Source organism: Chanodichthys erythropterus, chromosome 8 (genome assembly GCF_024489055.1).
Source record: "Chanodichthys erythropterus isolate Z2021 chromosome 8, ASM2448905v1, whole genome shotgun sequence".
Taxonomy (NCBI): Eukaryota; Metazoa; Chordata; class Actinopteri; order Cypriniformes; family Xenocyprididae; genus Chanodichthys; species Chanodichthys erythropterus.
In genome coordinates this window covers 43,731,465-43,743,789 of record NC_090228.1, presented here as the reverse complement: position 1 = coordinate 43,743,789, position 12,325 = coordinate 43,731,465, and the positions used below count along the sequence as shown (strand labels likewise).

At 37.8% G+C, this 12,325-nt stretch overlaps 1 protein-coding gene across 1 annotated transcript; it reads left to right on the top strand.

Moving 5' to 3' along the window:
• Positions 1 to 1,968: 1,968 nt before the first annotated feature.
• LOC137025022 (gastrula zinc finger protein XlCGF57.1-like) lies at positions 1,969 to 11,962 on the top strand. Its single transcript, XM_067393032.1, has 3 exons — positions 1,969 to 2,019; positions 2,679 to 2,882; positions 8,803 to 11,962. Exons 2-3 carry the CDS (start codon positions 2,711 to 2,713, stop codon positions 9,972 to 9,974), a joined length of 1,344 nt encoding a protein of 447 aa, XP_067249133.1. The 5' UTR covers positions 1,969 to 2,019; positions 2,679 to 2,710; the 3' UTR covers positions 9,975 to 11,962.
• The last annotated feature ends 363 nt before the right edge of the window (positions 11,963 to 12,325 follow it).

The window sequence follows — 12,325 nt, the reverse complement described above, 5'->3', positions numbered from 1 at the left end:
TTTGCGGGCTTTCTTGTGCATCATCTTTAGAAGAGGCTCTCTTCTGGGACGACAGCCATGCAGAACAATTTAATGCAGTGTGTGTGCACTGACAGGCTGACCCCACACCCCTTCAACCTCTGTAGCAATACTGGCAGCACTCATACGTCTGTTTCCCAAATACAACCTCTTGATATGACGCTGAGCATGTGAACTCAACTTATTTGGTCGGCCATGTCGAGGCCTGTTCTGAGTGGAATATGACCTGCTAAACCACTGTATGGTCTTGGCCACCGTGTAATATTCTTATAACCTACGCCATCTTTATGTAGAGCAACAATTCTTTTTTTTTTCAGATCCTCAGAGAGTTCTTTGCCATGAGGTGCCATGTTAAACTTCCAGTGACCAGTATGAGAGAGAGCGATGACACCAAATTTAACACACCTGCTCCCCATTCACACCCGAGACCTTGTAACACTAACGAGTCACATGACACCCGGGAGAGAAAATGGCTAATTGGGCCCAATTTGGGCATTTTTACTTAAGGGTGTACTCACATTTGTAGCCAGCAGTTTAGACATTAATGGCTGTGTGTTGAGTTATTTTGAGGGGACAACAAATTTACACAGTTATACAAGCTGTACACTCACTACTTTACATTGTAGCAAAGTGTAATTTCTTGAGTGTTGTCACATGAAAAGATATAATAAAATATTTACAAAAATGTGAGGGGTGTACTCACTTCTGTGAGATACTGTGATATATATAAGATTTTCAAGGGAACTCACTCATGATAACTAAGACAAACTGAATGTGACTGTAGCCAGGTTCCATTCAAGGATTTTTTGGCAAAAAAAGATTTAGTACTTTAAAATGTTAAGCTGATGGAAATGCCATAAAATTTCTCAAATGTCGACAAAATCTATTTCTATGAGTTTGGAAACATTTTTTGTTGAGAAAAGGGGCTTTAACACAAATAAATGTGGTGTCACATAACAGAATTAGCATATAGATGCAGCATCCACACTTTCAAGATGAGGAAAATACTGTCTTGAAAATCTTATGACCCTATCTGTAATTTCTCTGCAGCTCAACAAAAACAAGTTGTATTGTATGTTGTATCAGTTGGAGTTTAAACGCTGACAAAAAAAAGGTAAATAATAAAAGTACTGTCATAAAATCGTGAGTCTTTCGATTTTATGATCAGAAGTGGTTCTAGGCTACATGACAAGTGAAAATCACAAACATGACCCTTGTAAATAAAATTAATTTTATAAGTTCAATTTATCTCAAATAAATTAGGAAAATAATGTAGTTGACTACAAAAATCTCTAATACAATTTTAGAAATGGTATGTGAGAATAAGCCTCAGAAAGCTAAAGCAGACCACTTAAAAAAGGTAAAAATACACATAAAATGGTTTAGTACTCAGCTCCATCTGTCTCTGGGGGAAAAAAACTGACAGTGTTTTGATTGGTTTGGTGTTATTGAAGTATGAAACCAGAACAAATAACTTTATTTTTCTTTTACTTTAAATGCATTCTTGGCCGCGCCAAACCCCAACAAGGCGTTAAAGTTTATTGTAGTAAGCAAAGACTGAATATTTCACTCTACCAGTGTTTTTATGGACCCTTCAAACCTCCAATACCATGTTTTATGTTTTAAGTTATTTTATGTGTTTTAATAGTTTTTGCTATGGTAATATATATATAATATATATATATATATATATATATATATATATCAAACATTTGTAAAAGAATTATTATTAAAAAACATACCAACAAACCACTGGAATAATTGGTTTCTGCACTCAATCATGACTGTTTTGCCTTTTAGACAGAATTTCACATATGTCTCCTTTATTGGTGGTTATTTTCAGTACATTACTGTGCAACAAATATATTTACATTTCACAGCTGGATACCTCTGAGATCGAATTAATTTTTTTTATGAACTATACAGGACTTTTATTTTGATCTGGTGGTGTGATGTCATAAGGCTGCGACGCATTCCTGTATCTGATTCGGCAAAGGAAAGGTTTGTGTTTTAAGCAGTTTCAGTGTTTAAATCAATACAAAGCATTCAGTCTGTTTTATAGTTTTACAAGTGGTGTAAAATAAATTAAATATTTTTGAATGTCACGCTGTAATGCTTTACTTAAACATTATTTTGAGTAGAACATCTCTGCACATGAGTGACAGAAAAGATGCGTCTCGTTTCTCTCCATGTATCATGAATCATTTTATCGTAAACACAAACTTTTCGGAACAAATCACAAATGTTTTCATGAATCGATTAAATGTGATCTATAAATCGTTAAATAACAAATATAAGTCATAAATGCTGAAATTTGAACTTTCAATACTTTTTTTTTTTTTACTTCTGAACTACACTGCCAAAACGTTTTCAGTCAATATCTAAAATTTCTTAAATCAAGTAAAATTAACAATTTTCATGTTTTCTAGAAAACCTTTCTTACCCTACAGTAATTTGTGTCATTTTACTTATCTAGTAAAAGCATATAGATTTAAAAATGTATAGCTATTTGGACTGGGAACAAGCCAAAAAATACTAAGAAAAGCTTTTTTTTTTTTTTTTTTACTACAGTGTAAGAACTGGTTGAGATGCACCTAGAGATTTATTTTTCTTTCTGTTGATTATTCTCATCCTAAACATGACTAATTGTTTAAAAACAGAAAAACTCCTGGTGAAGCGACCGAGAACCAAGATGGCGTTCATTAAAGAGGAGAGTGAAGACATGAAGGTTGAAGAAACATTCAGAGTGAGTTATGAAGATACTGATGAACAAACCCAGATGGCATTTGTTAAAGAGGAGAATGAAGGCATAAGGATTGAAGAAGTATTCAGTTTGAAACAAGAAGATACTGAGGAACAAACAGGTTGGTTTCATTCTCACATCTGAACTCAGTCATTTGATCCTTAAATTGTCCAGCTCTACAGAAATGTATGATATTTTTGAAGAATGTCATATGAGTGTCCTGATTAAAGACTTTTTTTAGTCATGTGATCTCAACATGTCAAACAAAACCAGTGTTCTTCTTGAAGTAGCAATATACTGTTATTGAACATCTGATGCCGTCCACACTGCTAAGAGCAGCGTTTAGATGAATATGTAAATATGTGTTGCGCACTTTCCTCCTAACCGTTTATCGGGCGAAGAACCATATTTGCTAACTTAATCGAACATTCACAACCGTGTTGACATGCCTCTCTGTGAGCTCGCTCTCAGCCAATCAACGGATATCCGGAGTTGCCCGGGGCATTTCAAACTTCAGCGTCATTCCAGAATTTGTGAAGTACGGATCTACATGCCTACCTACTCCCACAAATACTGAAATAACATCGAAATGAACAATGGTAAGATTATGAAACTCAGACATTATATGGTTGAATAGTTGTGTTAAATGTTGAGATAGATGTTGTTTGCGTAGGATTTCTAGAATTAGTGAACATGAAAAATTGCATGATCATATTTAATCATGCGCCGTGTTCAGGTAAAACTAGCGCAAATGACAGCACATCCATTTTCTTAGACCTACACCCGATGCATTTATTGAGCCATACTAAGATATTTTTTATATATATATATATATATATATATATATATATATATATATATATATATATATATATATATATATATATATATATATACATACATACATATATACAAATAATGCATTATTACAGGACAATTGTATTTAATAGTGTTACCACAGGTTTGTATAACATTTTTCAGTGATCCAGTGGGAAACTTGAACCATTTATTGAAATGATCAAGCTATAAACAGTGAAATATGTGTAAGTTTGGTCAGTTTTATGACCTAATAACAGTATTTAATATACTTAAATTGCATATATTGATGTTTATTTTTACTGTGAGCCTCATTACTGATAAAATGAGAGGTACAACTAGTACTTATAGTACTATTTTTCACTTAATGCATTATAATGTAGGACAATAGTTCTCATGATTACAGTGGATGTTACCACAGGTTTGTATAACATTATACATTGATCCAGAGGGAAACCATTTATTAAAATGATCAACCCATAAATATTAAAAAGATGTTTACAACAAAACTTATAACTGTTTTTATTATTATTAGAATTATTACTACTAACCCAGTTTATATTATTGTGGCATATATTGGTGTGTCTTATTACTGCTAATATAAGTGTTAACAACCAGTTCTTAGTACTATTTTTCACTTCTTATTATATATTTACAATACATATGTCAATATTCTTTGTTTTTAGTAGATCTGCACTTCATTGTTACTGTTTTTCTTCACAAATAACTCAAACTGGGCTGGAAATTGACTCAAAAACATAATCACTTTTCTTTTGCAGCTGTCTACTCTGCTCTTCTATGGAAAGAGGCCGATTGTTGTTGTGCCAGCCAATGAGGGCGCCGACAAAGACGACGATGATGTGGCTAACCCTGACTTCATCCCACCTACCTACAATCTGGACACTCCATGCCCGAGTGACATGGACCCCTCTGCCAAGAGGAAGTGTATGCAGTCTGCAGTGGAGCTTGAGGACGACGAAGGCGACGATGACTACCACTATGCCAAGGGGCCCACCAAGAAGGGGAAGGTTGACCTGGACAACCAAGACCTGCCCAATACCAGCACTTTCCCCCTGACTTAATTGACACTTCATATGATTACTTCAGGTACTTCAGCCCCCATGTGAAGCATATAACATACTAATCCAACATGTATGTGACCCAGAAGAATGTCAACACCACTGAAGATGAGATGGTGACCTTTGTGGCTATCCTGCTCTACATGGGATTTCTGAGCTTCCCTCCATTGATGACTACTGGGCAATGGAGACCAGGGTCCCTCAAGTTGCAAACCTCATGTCATCTAAGAGGTTCAGGCTGATGAGAAGGCTTGTCTACTTTACTGACAACACCCAGATCCCTGGCACCACTGACAGATTCTTCAAAGTCTTCAAAGCCACTGTTCAGCCACCTGGTTACTGCCTTTAGGAGTGAGCCACAGACCCCCAAGCAGTCTGTGGATGAGGTTATGGTAACCTGAGGCAATATATCAAGAACAAGCCCAGACAAATGGGGATTTAAGCTGTTTGCCAGGTCTTCTGATGATGGCTTTATTCATGACCTGGTGCTATACATGGGCAAAACTATGCTGGAGGCCCATGGTGTCCCCATGAAGTCTGAACAACAAGCCATAGGTATCACCATGGGTCTCCATCCTGGCCAGCACCATGTCCTCATCCACCACCACCGCCAACTTTGCAGACAACTTCTTCTCCAGCCTGGAGATAGTGTGTTACCTCAAAGACAAGAACTGCTGGTACACGGGGACAGCCAGGGACAACAGAATAGGCAAGCCTCCATTGAAATCCATCAAGGATATGGAGAAAAAGGCTGTCCCTCATGGTATGCATGACTGTGTCACTAGTGATGATGGGATCCTGGCCAACAACAAGGTCGTCACTCTGCTGTCAGATTTAGGGGTGGAGCTCATATCCTCAGTCTACCATTACTGCAGTGACACCAGAGGAAGGAACAGGTAAGCTGCCCTGCTGTCATCAAGAGCTACAATGCCAACATGGGGGGCACTGACAAGAGTGACATGCTGGTCCACCTCTACCGCATCCCTATGAAATCCAAGAGGTGGTACATGCAGATGTTTGCATATGCAATAGATGTCAGTCTCACGAATACCTGGATCATGTACAGATGGGACAGCAAGGGTCTCCCAGCACCTCTGATGATGTCCCCAAGCCTGTCCTGGGACACCGCAGCCACACCCCAGATGCTTCTGAGCGGTTTGACATGTCTCTGACATGCTTCCGTCTACACCAACTGCAAGAACTGCAGCAGGAAGGGGACAATATTGAGGTCAAATGTTTTCTGCAGGGTCTGTAAGATCCACCTGTGCCTCAATGCTTATCACAACTGTTTTATCAAGTACCATGAAGCAGTTACCTAAGTTACTGGAATTGAATTGTGACACGTAAAAAAGAAAAAATGTTCCTAAATAAATATTCTATTAAGTTTATATGTATAAAATAAATGTTTTAAATATTTAATGTGTCTTATATTTTGTATATATCCACTTTATTACCCTGGTTTGTTGAAGTTGCAATGTTTATAAAATAAAATAAAAAAAATTTGCTTTTATAAGCAGAGGTTCCCAACCATATTCCTGGAGGCCCCCCAACACTGCATGTTTTCTTAAAGGGTTAGTTCACCAAAAAATGAAAATAATGTCATTTATTACTCACCGTCATGCCGTTTTGTTGAAATCTCAGTGAGGCCTCCATAGCCAGCAATGACATTTCCTCTCTCAAGATCCATTAAAGGTGCCCTAGAACCAGTTTTTACAAGATGTAATATAAGTCTAAGGTGTCCCCTGAATGTGTCTGTGAAGTTTCAGCTCAAAATACCCCATAGATTTTTTTTAAATTAATTTTTTTGACTGCCTATTTTGGGGCATCATTAACTATGCATTGATTCAGGCTGCGGCCCCTTTAAATCACGCGCTCCCCGCCCCCCAAGCTCGCGACTCTAATACATTGCATAAACAAAGTTCACACAGCTAATATAACCCTCAAAATGGATCTTTACAAAGTGTTTGTCATGCAGCGGATCAAATCATGTAAGTATAGTATTTATTTGGATGTTTACATTTGATTCTGAACAAGTTTGATAATGCTCCGTGGTTAACGGGCTAACATTACACACTGTTGGAGAGATTTATAAAGAATGAAGTTGTGTTTTTGCATTATACAGACTGCAAGTGTTTAAAAATGAAAATAGTGACGGCTCTCTTGTCTCTGTGAATACAGTAAGAAACGAAGGTAACTTTAACCACATTTAAAAGTAAATTAGCAACTTGCTAACGAAACATTTAGAAAGAAAATTCACAAATATCACTAAAAATATAATGTAATCATGGATCATGTCAGTTATTATTGCTATCTGCCATTTTTCGCTGTCCTTGCTTGCTTACCTAGTCTGATGATTCAGCTGTGCACAGATCCAGACATTAATACTGGCTGCCCTTGTGTAATGCCTTGAACATAAGCTGGCATATGCAAATATTGGGGGCGTACATATTAATGATCCCGACTGTTGCGTAACAGTCAGTGTTATGTTGAGATAAACCTGTTTTTCGGAGGTGTTTTAAACAAATGAGATTTACATAAGAAGGAGGAATCAATGGAGTTTGAAACTCAATGTATGTCTTTTCCATGTACTGAACTCTTGTTATTCAAGTATGCCAAGGTAAATTACATTTTTGATTCTAGGGTACCTTTAATGTACTAAAAACATTTAAATCAGTTCATGTGAGTACAGTGATTCAATATTAATATTATAAAGCGACAAGAATATTTTGGTGCGCCAAAAAAAAAAACAGAATAACAACTTATATAGTGATGGCTGATTTCAAAACACTGCTTCAGGAAGCTTCAGAGCGAGATTTCACTAGGATGGTGAAATTGTAGCCTCTCCGATCACTGTCCGTTTTCCGATCACTGCCAGCCAAATACAGTCTTATTGCTGCTAGGTCTATTCGTTATCAGTTGTTCTGTTACATAGTCAATGCAGAGAATAGGGTATATGATTTTATCCACATGCAACAATTTAACCACAACTTTCAAGTTGCAGAAAGGTACTAAAGACATTGTTAAAGTCAACATGACTGCAGTGGTTCAACCTTAATTTTATGAAGCAACGAGTATACTTGTTGTATGCTAAAACTAAACAAAAATAGTTTTATTCAGCAATATCTTCTCTTCTGTGTCATTGTCGTACTGTTTATATTCAGTGCGTTCAGGTTCTTTGTCAGAACGCCAGCTCCTGCGTCAGCATCACACACACACACCTCGGCCAATACTGAGCTGGCATAGAACCTGGGAGTGCTGAACATAAACAGCATACAACAATGACACCAAAGAAAATAAGAGAAGTCTAATGGGTGTGGAACAACTTGAGGGTGAGAATTTATTTTTGGGTGAACTAACCCTGTAAAACAAACATAATTAATCATCCCAGAAAAATCCATGTGATTTACTTTTGGCCTGGATAGGGGAAGAGGTAGTGTGTCCCCTTTTCTTTTTTCCTCTAAATCTGTTGTTTTATTCCCCAGGAGACACAAATTATATTTTTAGATCAGTCTATTATTAACTATATCTCTTGGGTCTTTTAATGATGGGTTTAACTGCCAGCTTGAAGGTATTTGGTACATGTCCAATAAAAAGTTCAGAGTTAGCAGTATTGTGAAGAACAGTGGTTCTCAACTCTGGCCATCAAGGTCCCCATTCCTGCAGAGATTAGCTCCAACATTGATCAAACTCACTTGCCTATATCTTTCTAGTACTCCTAAAGACCTTGACTAGCATGTGTTTGATTAGGGTTGGAGGCAAACTCTGCAGAGAATTGGATCTTGCGGGCCAGAGTTGAGAACCCCTGGGAAAGACATTCTTAGATTACATGTAACAACTCTTAATAGCATAGTAGGTATAGGACAGAGATGTGAAATCCTGCTTCTGGAAGGCTATCATCTTGCAAAGTTTAGCTCCATCCTCAATTAAACACACCTGAACCAGCTAATAAATGTCTTAAGGCAACTTCTGAACCTTCCGGTAGGTGTATTGGTTCAAGTAGGACATAGACCCTCCAGGAGACAGTTTGGACATCCCTAGTATAGGATCGGGCATATATGTTGTTGCATTACATATTTAAATTTTTTGTTGTTGGTTGCCTTTTGTGACTAAACTGGGTTTAATTTTTTTGTTGTTTTTTCATCTTAGATCTAATGGCGCTGAAAGAGGAGAGGGAATTACTCAATGCAGAGGAAGATCAATATGAGAATCTTCATGATTTAATACCTGGAGAAAAATCTTTTAAATGCTCACAGACTGAAAAGACTTCCACACAAAAAAAAGCTCGAAAGTCAGGAAATAGAAGTTATTTCACTTGCATTCATTGTGGAAAAACTTTCAGTCAAAAAGGAAACCTTAAAGTCCACATGAGAATTCACACTGAAGAGAAGCCTAGCAGATCCCCTCAATGTGGAAAGAGTTTCAATCAAGATGGAAGCCTTAAAGTTCATATGAGAGTTCACACTGGAGAGAAGCCTTACACATGCCCTCAGTGTGAAAGGAGTTTTAATAATCATGGAAACCTTATAGTGCACATGAGAATTCACACTAATGATAAGCCTTACACCTGCCAACACTGTGAAAAATGTTTCCTCAGAAAAGGACACCTTAATTACCACATGAAAGTTCACACTGGAGAGAACCTGTTCACTTGCCAACAGTGTGGAAAGTGTGTCAGTCATAAATCAAGCCTTAAGAGGCACATGAACGTTCACATTGGCAAGAGCTCTTTCACTTGTCAACAGTGTGGAAAGAGTTTCAGGCATAAATCAAGCCTTAAAATGCACATGAGTATTCACACTGGAGAGAGCTTTATAACTTGCCAACGGTGTGGAAAGAGTTTCCGTCGAAAATCTAGCCTTAACAGGCACATGAAAGTTCACATTGGAGTGAGAGCTTTCACTTGTCAACAGTGTGGAAAGAGTTTCACTCAAAAAACGGGCCTTAAGAGGCACATGAATGTTCACACTGGAGAGAGCCATTTCACTTGCCAACAGTGTGGAATAAGTTTCACTCAAAAAGGAAGCCTGAACAGGCACATGAGAATTCACAATGGAGAACAGCCTTACACATGCCAACAGTGTGGAGAGAGTTTTGCTCAACATGGAACTCTTCAAATTCACATGAGCATTCACACTGGAGAGAAGCCTTACACATGCTTTCAGTGTGGAAAGAGTTTCGATCGTCATGGAAACCTTAAGCTCCACATGAGACTTCACACTGGAGAGAAGCCTTACACCTGCACAAAGTGTGGAAAGAGTTTCACTCAAAAAACACATCTTGAATTCCACATAAGGATTCACTCGAAGGAGAACTTTTAAATGTGACTAAGGTGGAATGAGTTTTACAGACAAGAAACACCTAATGTAATAACACCAGTAAAACTTGTAAATCTTGAGGTTCACATAAACTGGATAATGGCACTGTTGTATTCTCTAGAGCTGCTTTATATCTGGGTCATATCTTACAACATCAACACTGGTATCTGAACTTAATCAACAATAAACTGAACAACTACATTGCTGTCTTTTGTAGAACTGTTAACAGCTGAATTGACCTTATTTTAAATTGATAAATGTCAATTTTTAACCATAATTTCACCATCTGTGACAAATTTTGCAAATCCTAAAATTCTTCTGATCCTAGCATAACATCTTTGAATCGTTAGTTTTTATCGTTACTTTGACTTTCGCCAACAGCCGATTAATGATCAATGCAATCAAATTTGACCTCTGATGAAATTCTGGCAGTCACATTTGACTCACAGTCCTGCAGCATGACTTGTATGACAACTGACAAATTGTCTTTGATTTTCAAGTCAAGCCATGACAAATGAGAGATTTCTTTGTAGCCACCATTTAAATCCGATGAATAATGCAGCTCATATTCACCTAATGTGTCATTTCCCAAATTCTGAGCATAGACCATCAACTGATTATGAAGGCTGAGAAGTTTGAGTTTCATTCCTCTTCTGTGTCCTACCTGGGGTATGTGACAAGGAGATGGATAATTCCAAGGTGAAGGCAGTACTAGAATGGTCCTGTCCCACCACTGTTAAGGAGCTGCAGAGATTTTGGGGTTCACAAACCTTTTATAGGAGATTTATCCAGTACTTCAGCAGTTCTGCGCCATCTCTTACCACACTACTCAAAGGACGAGAGGATAAAGGCAACTTAATTGGAATCTGGCTACATCAAATTGCCTTTTCAGACTTGAGACATGCTGTACTTCAGCACCTGCTCTGCATCTTCCAGATCCTGCTTTGCCTTTTGCTGTAGAGGTGGATGCTTCAGACACAGGTCTCTATGCAATACTTTCTCAAAAACTCTATCCACATCTGAATGCGAATACGATGTCAGCAACTGTGAACTGTTGGGCATGAAAGCCACCTTTGAGGAATGACATCACTGGTTGGAGAGAGTGAGACATCTGATTTTGGTTTTAACTGATCGTTGCAACTTTGTGGTCAACCAAAAGGCTCAAGCTAGTTGGGCGCTCTTTTTCACTAGAGTAGATTTTTTTATTACCCATCACCTGGATCAAAGAACTGCAAAGTTGATGGTCTCTCTCGCATTCACGATTCTCCTGATTTAAACTCTGTAATGTACTCTCAAGAGCAGAACCCTCTAATTTTCCCCTCTGTTAAAGTAAGCCCCTTGAGATAGCAGATTGTGGAGGAGATTGAGCAGGCGCTGCTTCACAATGCAGCTCTGACTAATTGCCCTCCCAGCAAGATTTATGTACCCCCTTCTCTCCAAGTGTGAGTACTTTAATGAGTAGACATTTATTTGTTCTTGGGCCATCCTGGACTTCCAGTATCCATCAGGTTACTAACACAGTGTGTCTGCATATCCTTAAAATTAATTTAATACATGTTTTAATTAAAATGTCTTATATGTTTATTTCCACTCTTTGCTCTCTGAAATCTTAAAACCATGTTAATGTGTTGTGCTAGGTCTGCACCCAATTCAGTTCTCCTGCACTTGAACGATCAAATGCACGCAACATGAGTATTCACTTATACACAGTTGGTTATATCTCAAGTGAATGTAAATAATAGGGAAAAAATTTGATGCATATCATTATATTAGATCTGTGCATTAAGACTTAAATCTAAAGTCACAACCTTCATGGTCTTTGGAATTTTAGACCCAGAATGCCACCTGGAGGACATGCTTTGTTTAGCAGACCCTGTTTGTCTTTCCGCACACAAAAACTCAAGACATTCTATTATAAATATTATATTATTGAATATACAGTATCTCACAGAAGTGAGTACACATTTTATTACATCTTTTCATGTGACAACACTGAAGAAATGACACTTTGCTACTATGAAAAGTAGTGAGTGTACTGCTCGTATAACAGTGTAAACTTGCTGTCCCCTCAAAATAACTCAACACACAGCCATTAATGTCTAAACCGCTGGCCACAAAAGTAAGTACACCCCTAAGTGAAAATATCCAAATTGGGCCCAAAGTGAGAATATTCTGTGTGGTCACCAATATTTTTTAACACTGCCTTAACCCTCTTGGGGATGGAGTTCACCAGAACTTCACAGGTTACCACTGGAGTCCTCTTCCTCTCCTCCATGACAACATTATGGAGCTGGTGGATGTTAGAGACCTTGCGCTCCTCACCTTCCATTTGAGGATGCCCCACAGATGCTCAA

Bases quoted from the DNA above. Each gene is read 5' to 3' on its own strand.
- LOC137025022 (XM_067393032.1), top strand. From the start codon at position 2,711: ATGGCGTTCATTAAAGAGGAGAGTGAAGACATGAAGGTTGAAGAAACA. The intron at 2,883-8,802 runs GTTGGTTTCATT...TTTTCATCTTAG, and splicing joins AGATACTGAGGAACAAACAG to ATCTAATGGCGCTGAAAGAG.